Source organism: Bactrocera tryoni, chromosome 4 (genome assembly GCF_016617805.1).
Source record: "Bactrocera tryoni isolate S06 chromosome 4, CSIRO_BtryS06_freeze2, whole genome shotgun sequence".
Lineage (NCBI taxonomy): Eukaryota > Metazoa > Arthropoda > Insecta > Diptera > Tephritidae > Bactrocera > Bactrocera tryoni.
The window spans coordinates 36278659-36295160 of record NC_052502.1 but is presented as its reverse complement, the minus strand read 5'-3'; the positions used below and the strand labels follow the sequence as shown (position 1 = coordinate 36295160).

General features: G+C 33.7%; 1 protein-coding gene across 2 annotated transcripts in view; it reads left to right on the top strand.

The window, feature by feature from the left end:
- LOC120775008 (CKLF-like MARVEL transmembrane domain-containing protein 4) overlaps window positions 1-15971 on the top strand; it is a 46457-nt gene extending 30486 nt beyond the window's left edge. For both annotated transcript variants that reach the window (XM_040104941.1, XM_040104943.1), the window contains 2 exons: window positions 12354-12521; window positions 14964-15971. In XM_040104941.1, coding sequence (XP_039960875.1) covers window positions 12354-12521; window positions 14964-15164 — 369 coding nt within the window. In that variant the 3' untranslated portion in view covers window positions 15165-15971. The remainder of the gene's footprint in view (window positions 1-12353; window positions 12522-14963) is intronic.
- The last annotated feature ends 531 nt before the right edge of the window (window positions 15972-16502 follow it).

Below are 16502 nucleotides of genomic sequence, written 5' to 3'. Positions count from 1 at the left end.
AAACAGTTGTTCAAACCAATTTCCGTATTGAATTGGGTAGCGATTCATGTTTAATGTCTTCAATTGACTCAAAACGGTTTCCCCGGAGAAATCGTTTGAGTTTTATGAATAGCCAGAAGTCACACGGAGTTAAATCAAGTGAATACGGTGGTTGCGATCGTAATAGGCGAAAACTTACAAAGAATCATACTGCATTGATTCGACGGTGCATTATCGTGGTGCGAAAACCAAGAGTCGTCGGGTCATTATTCCGGCCTCTTTTTACGAATAGCGTCGCGTACACGACGGATAATACACAAATAGTATTCCCTGTCGACAGTTTGGCCGGTCGAAAGGAATTTGGAGTGCATCACACCTCGATAATCGAAGAAAACTGTCAGCATAACCTTAAATTTCGACCTGCTTCGACGTGGTTTTTTGGCTTCGGCACACCTTTGCCATTATATTTGGCCGATGTATCGTCTGTTTTCGGTCGTAAGAAGATATCCAAGATTCATCGCCAGTAATAATATGTTTCATGACATCCTGTTATTCGGAAATCATTGTTTCAGAGACGTTAGCGCGACTCTGTTTTTCGAAAAAATTGAGTGATTTTAGAATCAATCGTGCCTTAACTTTTTTAAGCCCAAATTATGTTTCAAAATGGTTTTCACTGATTCTTCTAATATTCCAACGATGCCAGTAAGATCCCTGACTGTTAATCGTCGATTCTCAAGCATCAAATCGTTTATGTTACTGACGTCGGCTAGCGGCGAGTGGGCTATTTATTCTTATTTTCTGGATCTTCTTTTGGTTTTAGGTAATTATTTCAAGCACTAAATCAAATTTTGAACCAAAGAAAAAGAAATAAATTTCATATTCGCCTTACTTCATATACAACCCTCGTAACTGCACGCGCTTGCTTGAGTTATAAATAAATTGCTTGAGTAGTAGACCAAAACGCGTGGGTAAATAGAAAAACAGAAGGCATAAAATAACTGCTCATTTCTAAGTGAATAAAATTAGTTGTTGTTTTTGTTGTTCTCAGAAACCAGATTTACCATTGCCCATCACTGTTTAATTCGTAAATGACAAAGGGAAAGAAAAAAACTTTCGAAAAAGCGGTTAATCGACTTTGTAAATTTATTGCTTGCATTCCATGAATGTACACATACTAAGCTTTATACATACATATGTGTTTAGAGAGGCATGTACATATGTACATATATATACATATTTAATTCACTGTCACGATCGCTTCGCTGAGCAACGCTGCTGTTGACAACTACCCACACACGTTCAATGCATTTGAGGCGATCGATTGATCGACTAAAATTCGAACCAGTATTTAGGTGTAGATATGCACAAACCTACATAGGTATATGGGTATTAATGCACATTTCAGTGCTCTGCGGCAAATAAATGTATGTGTTGCATGATGGCACGAACCCGTTTGTATTGCCGCCAAATAAGACAACTGTCTAATGGTAGTCTATTTACATACCAATTGAATAGCAGTTTTCAATGACTTATGGTATCTTAACTTTTTGTTGTTCTTCTTGTTTTTGTAGCAGCATATGATCTTCAAACTTATTGTACATTTTTGACAGTCGTATGCTGTTATTGACTGGCTTGAGAACAGCTTTAGTTAAACGTTAATAAATTAGTATAGTACAAGCCATTTTTCATATCCGAGTAGATTCTCATATACTTATGTAAGTCGTCGGATCTTATAAGGTCGCTTGCTATTGATGTTCAGGGAGCTGAATCTGTTTTTTCTGGCGTATAAATTCATATTTGAGGGGTTTAGATGTTTTGATATCTTTAAGGGGCACACCTAGAGTGATATTTAAAAAAAAAGATAATTTTATCGATTAGTTACACATTTATAGTAATTTTTTCGAGCAAAAAACGATCTATTTTCAATAATGTTTTTCATTTAAAAAATTAAATATTTTGTGCTAGCCTTTTATTATTCCAAAGTTATATGCTTAACAAAGATTTTGTGAAATTTTCAAAGGAAAATATTCAAAGCGCGGCCATTACGACGACATTTTTTGCAGTCCCTCGGAAAAAAAAGTGCCTCCACGTTGACAGTAGCACACCTTACTGGATTATCTGAGAAAAGAAAAAATTACGGTTTTAATTAGGACCTTAAAAGGTTTTGTAGGAAGGAAAAAAGTGAAAAAAGGAAAAATGTGAATTTCAGTTAACATTTCTTGACGTTTTTTTTTCAAAATTTGTAATAAAATATCAAGAACATTTTTCGATTTTTGTTTTCAAAATTAGTAATTGAAAACTTCCTTCGTTCCTTCGACCTTGTAAATTATGTATAACAAGAAGCCCTGTGTAAAATTTTATTAAGATCGGTTGAGTAGTTTGCTAGAAATCTTGGCAACGACTTTGAAAATACAGTTTATAGTTTTAAATGACCATGTAGCTTACCTTGATTGCTCAACTTCCAAGGCAATATCCCCAAAACTATTCTTCGGTTCAACTTGAACATTCTTGTTAAATTATTTTCCTGAAATATTTTTTGAGTTGCAGCTCGGAGACAAATAATCCGACCAAATTTTTTACTAGCAGTCAAAAAACAAACAAAAAATTAGATTTACAAAAAAAAAGTCGCCACTTCGCTGATTCTTAATTTTTTTCTATCGTAGGTCACTGTCGAGGTATTATGTTCTAGTAAAGATTGTTTTTTTTTTTAGTTTCATCCACGATGAAGGCCTTCATTGCAGCAGGGAAGAACCCCTTTTATTTTCGCGTGTTACTCGGAAAATATATTTGTTTTTTAAAAATATTCTTAAAATGTGTATAAATTACCCTTAACATTTAAAATAACAGATATTATATTTTTTTGTTTTGTTTTTCAATTGTCAAAACACTCATTTTGTTTAGGAAATCATACTACGTGCCCCAAACTGACCCTTTACTATGTATAGTTTTGCAGTTAGTGCTATGTCATACTTGATTTGGATCTACTTAGTAGATTTAATTTAGTCAATTAGTAAATTGTCTACTCTAATTCCTTTTTTTAAAGAGGTACTGGTAATGCACTCACTTAAAGAATGCTTACAATATATTCTTAATGAAGCAAGTTCTAAGGAATCACTTTTCCATTGTCAAATTGATCTGGTATTATTTATTGAATAAAGATGCCATGTCTGAAAGAATATCGATTTTTCGAAGGGATGCATTCATTATTGAAGAGACTTGTACTACTACTGATATAAACTGTTTATGACTTGTTTAGGATGGATACTGTCTAGCACAAGTATATATGTATTGAGGTTTCTTATGCTTATAAACACAATATTTAGCATTTTGCAGACCGCAAAACTTAATACTTAATTCTATTAATTACTTAATCAGCTTTATGCGATTTCGCTGTCTATTATTCTAGTCTTAATTGGATTTACATATATTATTTATCTTATTTATAGATGTATTCTGTCTGCGGGAATTCTCAAGAAACTCGTTTTGTTTTCGTGCTTTTTTCATGTATTTTTTTTAATAAAAAAATAAAAGTGTGTCATATCCGATTTACGTCATAATTCAATTAAAACTTTATGCGCAATTATTATTATTATTTTGAAGTTGACTTTTAGTGTAAAAAACTTGTTCGCTCACTCAAAGTGTCACACAAATAAATACATACAGTTGCTTACATATGTAGGTGCTTGTGTGTGCATTTGTCATAAGCATTACTCATTATTACGAAATATAGCTTTTTCGTGTAGAACACCTGCATACTTATGGAAGTGGGTAATCTATTCTAAGGCAGTTGACCAACAATTATCAGCTGAACGATGTGAAAAAACTTTAAATTCCATATGTGTACATACATATACGGTATGCATGTTTTTACTTGGACTGAGAGAGTATGAATTTTTGCCGGAAAAAAGCATAAACATATTTATCAACTACTGATAAAGTCAATATGGTTCGATAATTTGGGAAGTGCATGAATGAATTCTGGAGAATTTTCTATGACAGTTTTAGTGGTATGGTATTTCCTTTTGGGTGAAAAATAATAATAAAAAAAAGTGTGCTTATTAAATATTTGTATATAAATATATTCCATACATTGAGGCCTTAGCTGTTCCGACAAGTTTGCTAATAGGCCTTTCACACCGTAACTTAATTAAGTCAATTAAGTGTAGTAAAATTGTTAACAGACACCATTAATTTCTAATGTTGAAAATTATTTTTTGTTGCAATAATATCGATTTATTTCAGAACATTATTCATTATTAATAATGAGAATCAAATGTGACACCTTCGGGACAAAGAAATATTTGTAATTTTGTAAGGCGTTGAAAGAAAAGAATCTCTTTGTTTCATATATACTATATGGTAGCTGGAGGTTTTTAGTATGTTTAGGTATCGTGAGTTGCCAAAGCGTTTAAATAGTTCGAGGTACTAGCATATTTTTCAAGATGGAAAATTGTTTTCTTTTTAAACGACAAGAGAATTTATTATACTTCTCTCGTCTTCACTTGATTGTTAAACGTGTTTTTAATTAAGTTTAGATTTCAGACAATATCTTCATTCAGTAAATTTTTTATGTACATATGTGCTTTTTATATTTCGGGATTTGGAGTGTTGCAATCTGGCAACTCACAACTTTATTGTAAAGTTTGACATTTTTGATGTTATACATACTCAGAGCATTTTGACATACGAGCGCTTTTTGTGTTGTTTACAGTAACCTAAAATATTCATCTCGGTCAAAAAATAAAATTAAATCGCACGATTATTTGTTACAACTTTCGATGTGGATTAACTCAGAAACAGTGGATCGATGAACTTAATTAAATTTTTGAAGATGAAGTTTCATCAAAGACCAGTGTTTATCGGCAGTGAATTCAATCGAGGTCATAGATTACTTCAATATGAATTTCGTGAAGTTCGTCCAAAATCAGTTGTTGCTCCGGAAACTATTCATGCTGTGCGCAAACGGATATTGCAAGATTTTTATGTGATTTATTGTGAGATTGAGACAACTATAGACATTATTCCGACCAACGTACATTTAATACTGCATGAACATTTGACTGTACACAAAATTGGTCACTTTGGATCAAAATCACTTTTCTTTACGACAATGCGAGGTGTCACACATACCCTGAAACAAAAACTGCATTTTTGAGCAATCAAAACATCCACTTGTTAGGTTAACCAACGCTTAGTTCTGACTTGGCATCGACTGATTAATTTTGAAGCGTTCAGAACACATGTTTTGGAGATACCTCAATCTGAGGTCAAAAGTGCTTCAACAATTAGGACAAAAGCATGCAAAAGTTTATAGATCTTAATTGAGAATATTTTGGAAGACAATAAAACGATTTTCGACAATTAATATTTGCTTTTGTTCGCCAATACCGAATTATGCAAGGCAACCTACGTATAACCAATTCGGAAGTAGACTCAAATTTTTCACCCATACTGCTGTGTTTTCTCTATAATTTTACGGTGGATAATGCGTAGTGTTACCTACAACTACTATATTACGTAGTATTTTATATGTGTATATATATAGAAGTACTATGTATAGTTAGATATTTACTTATTTCAAGTGAAATATTAAAATGGCATGATGTGAAAATGAGTCACCTGTCGCATAACTAATTACAAACTTAATGAAGTCTAATTACATAAGTAACGCTTTCTTACTTAACATTCAGTCAATATAATTATCGCTTGTTGATTTTGTAGCTGACTCATTACTCTGCCCTACCTGGATTCATCTAAAATAGTATCTGTACAGATTAACATATACCCTATATACAAATGCTTGAAAATAAGTATTTTGTACAAGCAAACAAACGCTTGTGGTTTAGTTCAGGCAGAGTGAAAAGTTCTTATCGATTAAAGAAGAACACATTCGACAATTAATTGTTGTTCAAAATAATTACCATCAAGGCCGTTATACTGAATATAAAAAGGGTGATCCATTTCGAGATTCCCTACTTTTTAAAGAAAAAATACAGAAACTTCAAATTTAATGGGGAATGACTCGTTCGACAACATGACTGGTAACTGGCGAATGACACGCGTGATCCTTTGTTCTGAGTCCTGAAACGAAGCTAGATTGTCCGCATATACTTTAGACTTTACAAAACGTGAAATTATTTGTTATTATCACCGAAGTGTTCTCTCAATAAAATAAATTGACTGATGCGATGCGTGGGAAGTGGCGCCGTTTGGTTGAAACCAAATGTCGCCAAGATCATGAGCTTCTATTTCAGGCATTAAATAGTCGGTTATTATGGCGCGATAGCAGTCGCCATTGATGATTACGTTCTCTCCGACATAATTTTTAAAGAAATGTGGACCGATGATTCCACCGGCCCACAAACCACACCAATCCATTTTTTCTAATAAAATGGCAGCTCTTGAATCTCTTCAGTAGCAATCAATCTTAGTTTGTTTTAGACTTTTTACAAAATTTCATAAAATACTCTCCTACTATTTTATTCTGAACGGATCATGAGAGGTTATACAAAACGTCGGTCTCCGGTAGATTTACAATAAAATGTTCGCATATCAAACGTCTTGACGTCAGCCGGGTTTATGTAAACGGAACGGATTCAGATTTTAATCCAAACAAGGGCTGACAACCCAGCAGCATTCCTTAAAATCTTTTTAGTCGCTACAACAAAAAAATAGGCTAATATGTTTGCAGGCTTAAAGGCATCTAAGAACTCATTTTTCATAAAAAACCAAAAATATGTAAATATTCTATCTTTGTTAAGTTTTTTTTTATAAATTCAACTATTTTGAAAAGGCTGAGACACTTCGCAACCGTGGTCGCTTGCCGACTGCATTGTTGTAAGAATAATTATATCTTTGCTATTTACGATTTGCATTTTTTTCACATAAATGTTTGGCCTAGAAACGTAACCACTTGTTTAACGGTTGATTCGTGTACGTGAGTGTGACAAAAATGTTGTGGTCGTTTAAACGTTCGTTTCACATTCTCAAACCTACACTCGCACACACACAATGAAGAACACAAAAAAAGAGGAAATAAAAATATATTATCGCCCGCTAACAAAAAGTGGTACACTTACACACACTTGTACCTGTATATAAACCAATATGAATGTGCGAATATGGGCATTCGAGTGGGTTTGAGGGAAGCCGGGAATCGGCGTCTAACGCCACAACCGGTTTTTTTTGACACAGCCACCGTTGCAAGTGTTGATAAAGCTGTTGCTAGTCATGAATTAGCAACAAGTTGCTGCTACAGTTGAAATAATTCCTAACATACCATACATACTTTTGTACATATACTTATGATAAATTATTTCAAGTTAAAGCTGATAAAGAACACACAAAAAAAAATATTGCCTTGATATAATTTTTTTTGTTTTACTGAGAAACATGTTTGTTCTAAATTTGCAAGTTTTGTGTTTTATTTCCAAAGCAAATTATATTTATCGCGATTTCAAGAAACATTTCAGCTATTTGTGGATAATACAATACTATAAATCTGTATGAAAAGAGCGTGGTATCGTTTTCCTAAGCTAAGAGTTTTATGTATGTAAGACTAGAATTCTAGACCAGAACGACCACAAATCAATTTGTAAAATATAGCTCAAAGCTGTCTTCACTTTCTCATTTCACTGGCACTGTAACTGCGTAACGATGTTTGTCGTACAGAAGTACAGAAAACGCCATCTTCCTTGAACACCAGCAGGCATCGTTTCGAAAAACTTCTGTGTGATTGTTTGAATTCACTCAATGCATTATTAGACATAGCAGACGTATCTTTTTAAATAAAAACGAATATTTTTTATGTAATACCAAACTTCGATGTTACTATTCATCGAGGGCGATGTATTCATTATAGCAATCTTCTAACTTGTCGTTATATTTTTCTGTATATTTGTTTTTTTTTTTGTATATTGGTCTTTTGTTTCAAAATATGTATGTCTCAATCTCAGCGACAAGTCATTCTATGGTTATCTGAGTACAAAAAATTGTCTGATAGTTAGATCTGGAATAAAGGTGACACAGAAGTAATTAAAAACGCAATACATGAAATCGCAATTATTTTCATTCGTTAGTGTTACAGTGAATCGGTCGAATGAGAGCTCCTGTTGAACCCATTTTGAATGTTTTATCGCCATATCCGATAACCCCTCGAAAAAAGATGAACTCGCGTTGGCAGGATAAGGAGTTATCATCATCAGGATCATCTAAAGTAAAAAATACTTGTTTTAGTTAAAACCTTGGCTAAGTCCTTCGTCTAAGTCTTTAAAATTTCATTAAGATGGGTTGAGTAGCTCTCGACAAATCTGGCCAACCGACTTCAAAAACACATTTTCGAAAAAAAACGCGTTTAAATACGGCGCACTTAGCCTCGAGCGCACAATATACTTATGATATATGTATGTCACGAACCAGTTGTTCCATAACCTCGAAATTTATATATCTACATACATGTCTTGCGATGGTTAGGTCTAACTATAAAACATATGAATTCAATTGTCTCTCAGAGAATTTTACGAATCTGCATGCCTGGGGCTATAAACGTTGAAATCGTTTCGATAGAAAAACTTGACGATTCGATTGAAAAACATTGCGTTGATATCATTGATGTCTTATTGAAAATAAAATTTTGAGTAAAGTGGAACTGTCTCACCGACCTGATATAATGCTTTCCATGGCTAATAGATGACGCTATTTTGAATCGAATTGAATAATTTGACTCCATAAATTTCTATTATACTCCAATAGAAAGTTACCACCGCTGACTTTTGTGGAAAACCCATTTTTTGAACTTTGGAGAAATATTGGCCTAGATAAAATCTGACAAAACTCTCTTCTAGCAGAAAATTATCTCATAACTAATTTCGCTCTATTAGTATATATGTAAACATAAATAAATGAAGATAGAAGTACCTTTTATCACTGCAGGCATAACTGCTGACGCTGATGACTTTTAACTTTTTTGTTTTCATTTTCATAATCTCAATGAGATACCCATATCGGAGCGTCAACAACCTGCTTGTCAACATATATGTATGTATGTACTATATACGTATGTACACACACCTGACATATTTGTTATACACATACTTATGTACTTATATAGCAACCGCATGATTTTAACACTTCTTGCAGTCATGTTTAGGATGTCTACATTTTTTGTTGTTGCGGTTATCTTTTCACTATTGTTCTTCTTTCATGTTTACACACTGTACGTTTTGTTATTTTTTAGACAGAACTAAAACAACCTTTGTAGTTGGCGCTACCTGTTGAGGCGCGCAAATAAATCGCACTTGTTTTCACACCTCACAGTTGTTGTTGTTGGTGGATACAACATTTGATTTCGGGTGCGCCAATCGGACTATTGTTGTATAGTTGTTTGTTTTGTTTCGCAAACAATAGCAAGTGTTGACGATTTAAATGCTAATGTGGCCTGTTGTGAGTGTCTATTTAGTTTTTTACTCATATTCTTGAATCTGTCGTCATTTTATTTGTTTAGAACGGTTTTAGTTATTTTAGAGTTGCTTTTTGTTGGCGATCACGCAATCGACATACTTGGTATGTTTACACGTGTTGGGTCAGAATGTCAAATAATTGGATAACTAAGTTAGTTAAGCAAATATATGAAATAACAAATGTTTTTTTTATAATTCTAAAACTGATACTCGCATAATGTTCTTGAATTTGAAATCAGATTAGAGGGTTTATATTCTACTTGATACCGCTGTTGTTGTTGAATAATTAATTCTTAATTATTTAATATGTTATTTAATACTATTTTCTATAGTCTTTTTTCACAAATATTAGAAGTGATGATTGTTTCTTTAAGCCAATCTCATAGAGACCCTCGTCCTTAGTGGCAAAAACTGGGATAGTTGATTTCCAAAAGATTCCCTTGAGTCGAATTTTTCACCAACAAAATAATTCGTCTTAGAAAGGAACAGTTAGTAAACACTTTGCCGCCAGGCTCGGACTACAAGTATATGTTGTTCGCATAAGAACTTCCCAGCCAAACTCCGGCATTTTGGCTGTGTCAATTTTTGTCGAGTCAATTTCGATGTGTTTGGCCTGGTCTGGAGTTGCCAGGATACAATTCCTCTCCTCTTGCAAAAAGCATAGCGCTTATAGTAGATGATACCTGCCAATCCTAAAAAACCTTCCTGACCATCAATTTTGGTTTGACCACCTTTTGAGCCGGATGTTTCGTATGAGATTAATTTTTCATCATCGGTATCTATCCTCTTCAAAAATGGATCGATTTTGTTGCGATTCAGTAGCGCTTGTCACAAGAAAATTCGCTCCATTAAATTTTTTTTCGTTAACTCGAGTAGCGTCGATGCATCGAGTTTCATTTTGTATCCAGCCTTACTTAAATTGTTACAAACGGTTTTTTATTCCATGTTTAGCTCATGGGTACAGTAGAGGCCCGCTAATCCGGACAGGGTTAAAAAACTCAAAATTTCTATTATGTCCCTTGTAATCTGGACCGACATTCTCTATCCGTATTCTCTAATCCGGATCACGTGTTTATTATTCACTACATTCGCTTTTATGCTTTGTTGGTTTAAGTTTTTTTTGTTTTTTTTTTGGAACATGTGTATTATTTGTTATAACAAACAAACAGAAATTTATAATTTCATAATTCATAGTTCTGATATGTCTATGGTAATCCGGATTTCCTTATATTCCGGATAGGGACCGGTTTTAATTGATTCGGATTAGCGGGCCTCTACTGTAATAGTAATGCGGACTCGACGATTTTCATTGTGTCAACATATTTGAAATAAGAGGAAGGTATGGTTTCTAAAAATAACTTTGTTCAGTGCTGATTATTAGTTCGTCACCTTATTGGTGAAATTTTGATGTTGTTCTCTTGTCTTTATAGTTCCTTCTTAAAATATTATATTTCCTTGTAATTGAGATTGTTTGTCGACGAAGTACATATATTATTAACCGCTAACTCCTGTCGGGTTGCCGCCGAGCACATATTTATGCAAAAGATCAAGTACTTAGGTCTAGACCCCTATTAATATGCATTCTTATAATGCTTAGCCCTTAAAACGCGTGGGGTGGTCCTCGGCGCAATATTTTTTATCGAAGTTCTGTGAATGTGAAGGCAGTTCTTTGAATGTGACTCGTTGAAAACCTGACGCATAACCTAGCCATTCATTGTGATATTTCGGTGTTAGAAATGTGATTAATGGAAAGTACTTTTAGCATAAAAATTTTATTGGCCCACTTATTTAAACTTCGATTCACACAAATTTACTTTATCGTAAAATTGATTTCTTTATCTATCGATTTTTTTATTTTGGGCGTGGAAACACTGAAGTACCTGCCAGCTTTATTGTTTGCAATAAAACTTTCAATTTCATTATAGTAAATACATCATAAGGTAGTATTGATAAGATAAGGTAATGATAATCCTTAGGTAAGATTAGGGTGACTATATACTACAACAAAATTTCATGAATTGGTTAAGGGATCGTTAAAGAGTTTTTGTTACATTACAAAGTTAGAATGCAACTGAAAATAACTCTAATAGTTATGATATTTTTTGAGATTCCCAAAGGAAGAGAATATTTAGCAGACATTAAGAGATTCTGAAGAGAATTTTGAAAATAACTCTAGATAGTTATGATATTTTTTCTAGATTCTTATATATTTTTTTAATGTAAACCTTTTTTTAATAATTTGTAATACAAAATCTCTTAATGCCTGCTAAATATTCTCTTCCTTTAAGTTCTGGTTTATTCTTAGAAAAATTTCTCTGATAATTTTTATCTGGCCTCTGTTGTTTATACACAGCTGTTCGTTTGGACATTAGTAGCTTGCAAGTTTCATTGGAAATTTGCGAAATTTCTTGGAATGGGGTTTTTGACACAGGTGTTGGAACCGCTGATTAGTGATGAATAAGCTGAGTACTTCAAAAGTGATAGTGGTAATAAACGGCGTAACACTCACTTTAAGCTGAGTAGCTTCTAATTATCATTATTCACATCCTCTAACGTCAAAGTAAATAGCAATTGCTAATCCCTAGGTCACGTTATATCTAACGCCTTGCGTGGCTCCCGTTTACGGTGTGTGTCATGTGTTATGCTGTTGCACGTGAATTTCATTAATGTTATCGATAATTATTTTATGAACATTTTTTATGTATGTATGAGTAATATTTCCAATATATTCAAATCGCTATTAGATTGGTTACTTTTTGTTCCTTATATGTACTTGGATAAGTGTCCGAAAAATACTTAGACATTAGTATATACTCTTTATCAACTTTATATGCCTATGCATAATAAATTATATATGCAAACATTTCATTTTATATTTCCTTTAACTAATAATTCAACCTTTATCTCCATTTGCAGATTCTTGGCATTATATGTATGGCCTGCGCTTCACCTGCTTACCTTTCGGCTACATCATTCTTCCTCTTTGTGGTTGTCATTTCGTTCATTGCGACAATTTTATGGATTTTCGCCTATCTTTTGGGTATACGTGAAGCTCTGAATGTGGCTGTCAACTGGATATTCACAGTAAGTTGAAAATATGTTAATTTATATACAGTATTTCCCCACTTAAATGATACTCGTATAATTTTTTGTAGTTCAAGCAACTTTGTAACTTAGAGCATATAAGAATGAATAATCAATTAAAATCAATTGCATATTTTATGTGATATGGTTTTAATAACACTCTTTTAACTGATATTTAACCTAACGTAAGTAAATTCGATAACAATTTAGACTTCAGTAGGTATTTAAATAAGCATAAAAAATGCTGCCTGACAAACACTGAAGAAACTTGAAATCGGAATTTTTAGTCTTAATTACAAAGACGGTCCGATAAATATTATATTTAGATATAACGGCCGATGATGCGCATATCGCAAGAAACATTTATTATTTTGTAGGACATTACCATAGTTGACCCCTGACAAAACTTCAAAATGCCAACTTGTTTTGTTTTGACTGCGTGTAAAAGCGGGCGTGTTAGAAAATTTTAGAGAAATGTGAAAGAACAATATCGGTCGGTGATTCGATTCCTGATTTTGCAAGGATGAACACTTAGTTGCTCTAAATCGCAGCTTTTCTCCGTCAATGGCGACCATAAAAAAGTAATGAATTCCAATATACTTGCAAGTCGTGTCTTGATGAGTCACAACCCAGTGCCTCGAAAACGACTACCATGGAGGATAACGTGATTCATGTTTATAACGGTATTAAGAAATTTTCGATTAATGGGCATTAAATTGCTGACCGAGTGGGTATCTTAAAAGACTACGTGGTTCATATGAGGAATTTAACATTCTGCATTATAAAAGTGTCACGCGATGGGAGCTACGTTTGGTCAGTGCAACCGGGAGGCCACAGCAATGTTTGATGCTCTTTAAGTGCAATCCAAATGATGTTTTGCGTCATTTGCTGACTAACGACGGAACATGAATCCACTGGTACACACCAGATTCCGAGGAACATTCGAATCGAAAGTTGGTGTAGACTTCCCAATCGTACGAAAAAGTGATGGTCACTATTTTGTAAGTTTCATAAGATGTGATCTACATCGACTATCTTCAGAAGCTCAACGGGATTACAGAGCTTTTCTATGCCGGTCTGCTACTTTGGACCAATTTGACCCCGAATTGTAGAAAACACGATACCTTCGGCGAAAAAAAGTGCCCCATTAATGCGCAGCGGTTCATATCATCACGTCTCTCTAGCAAAATGAGTCTAATAATTCTACGAACTCTGCAGCCCAATTCAATATATTCTTCAGCTTTGGTTCTGTGCAATATTTTTTTCTTCTCGAACTTGAATAAGTTATTTAACCGGAGAATAAATTAAAATCGACGAAAAGTATTATCGCCACCACGGCTATTCACAGTACTTATCGGGCCGCTTTCGTATTTTAATACTTATCGTAGTTTGACAGTTGAAGTCATAAGCCTTATTAATAATATGTTTGAATAACTACATATGTCTGTTGTAACGTTTAACGTCCATCGAACCTTTCCCAACTGTATTTCGTGGATCAGTTAAGTGGCAGCTGGCTTAGTTTAGATAATTCGAATCGGTTTTATTCTATATTATCTTATATCTATCTTCGCTGCGTTCGAACAGCTTCAGATGCGGAGATCTAGCCGCATTGTCGGGGTCCGGGTTTCTTCTTAGTCGGTTAATGATTATGATCAGGCAAAACCATAGAGCATAGGTGATCGGGTCTATCATTTGATGGTATTCGTGTCAGTCCCTGGATATGATCATACTTTCTGCGTTTCTCAATATTACAAGTATATCAATTTGGATTTTGAGAGGTTTTGTGTTTGCTGCAAAAATTTTGATAAACTGCGGCGACGAATTATCTTTTCCACCACCTATAAGGGGTGATCCAAGTAGAGGTACTTTTTCCAATAGATGTTTTTTTAACAGATCACGCGTGAGTCGTGTCAATGTGTTATTTTTGTTCAGTATTGTTTGGCATTTCATCATGGATAGATTTACGCCTGAACAACGAGCTAAAACCGCTCAACCTTCCCAAGCGACATGGCTTCGCACTATGGCCTCTTGAAAAGTTCAAAGAAGATCCGACGTTTTCGAGTCAAATTTTGTTCAGCGATGAAGCTAATTTCTGTTTCATTGGGTATGAAAATAAGCAAAATTGCCGCATTTGGGGCGAAGATCAACCTGAAGAGATTCAAGAGCTGTCATTTCATCCAGAAAAAAACAAAGGTTTGATGTGGTTTGTGGTCCGGTGGTATTATCGGTTCATATTTCTTCCAAAATGTTGCCGGTTCGTTAATATAACGTGATCCGAATTCTTATCTCGCCAAAGATTATTTGTAGTCTAAATAATATAAGTAAGGTCTTAAATATTGAATATATGACTTTTTATAACTGTAATAACATATGTATAATCTGAAAATTGTAACTTTTTCTTTTACAAAATTTTACGCTCCTCCATTTGTACTTTCATTGCAGGAATTGATCAACACCGCGATATGCGCCCTGCTGTACTTCATCGCGTTCGTCGTGCAATTGGCCAAGTGGTCCAGCTATCCGGGCAGCCACGCGTATGGTTCAAATATCGCGGCCGGCGTATTCGGTGTATTCAATTTTTTGGCCTACGCCGCTGGCACATATTTCCTGTATTTGTCGCACAAGGGCGCAGCTGCCTACTAGACGAAGCGCGAATGAACAAAATTAAGAAGAAAAGCAAATAGCAAATTCTACAGCAACAGCAACATGTAGCTCACCTCAAACCAGAACTTATGCATACCACCAAAAGCACTGAGCACAACAACACATACATACATACATACATATTGGAGCAATGATAAACTGATGCAACCATATGGCAACACCATTGATGTAACATGTAAGTGTAGCTCATTGCTGTAATTAGTCAAACAACAACAAGAACAAAGAAGAGAATGTTTAAAAAATCATAAAGCTAGTTCTTTAAACACTTTTACTGGTAGTTTTCGACATTTAAAATGTTCATGGAAATTTTAATTTTAGTAATAGGCGATAAATGTAACTTTGTATGATTAATATTAACTATTATATATTATTTTGGTTCTAATTTAATTAGCTGCGCTGCCTTTTACATACAAACATACCCACATACATACATACATATATGAACTTTTTTGCATTTTTGTAAAGTAAAAATCTTCTTATTAACCAACATAATATTCAAAAATTTTGAAAATCACTAAAAATGAAATATCTCAAACTTCAAGTTTTTCTACTTTTATATGTCGTAACATTTTAAATATAAACATTTGCTCAGCACTAAGCGCACTAAAATACATACATATCTACATACATATTTTGTATTCAAATATTTCAAGGCATCAAAATGCCATAAATTATGCTACAAACTCTTTTACACAAAAGGCGGAAAAAGGCGAAATATGGAAATACAATATAAAGTATGTATATATGTTTTGGTTGTGAATATGTTTCACAGAAGAAACGGTTTAATTTTCAAGCAATTAGTTTCTAATATTTTAAATAATGAATTAAAATAATTTTTTACATTTCTGGCGTGCAGTAAAGTTGTATGTAACTGTGCAACAAATAATATTTATAATAAAAATAACTGCAATTTCATTGTTTGTTATATTAATATTTGTAAGAAATGAAAGATACACAGCTGTTTTTAATTAATAAAGTTATGTTTTATTTAAAGTGAATGAAATTGCATTTTATTTCGATAAAAATTGATGATTTTTTAAACACAAGTAGATCGTAGTTAATCAAAAATTATAGTTATTACTACATAAAAAATATCCAATACCTTTTTACTCAAACGAATATTTTATTCTAGATCAGGGTAGATAATTTTTGGAAGCAAGCAAGAAAAAACGTAAGCTTTGGTTGCACTGAAGCTGCTATACCACTCACAAATAACGAAGCTGTCATACAAGCATTTGATTTTGATCGTTCAGTTTGTATGGCAGCTACATATATGTTGTAGTGGTCCGATCTGGACAATTACTTTAGATATCGTGG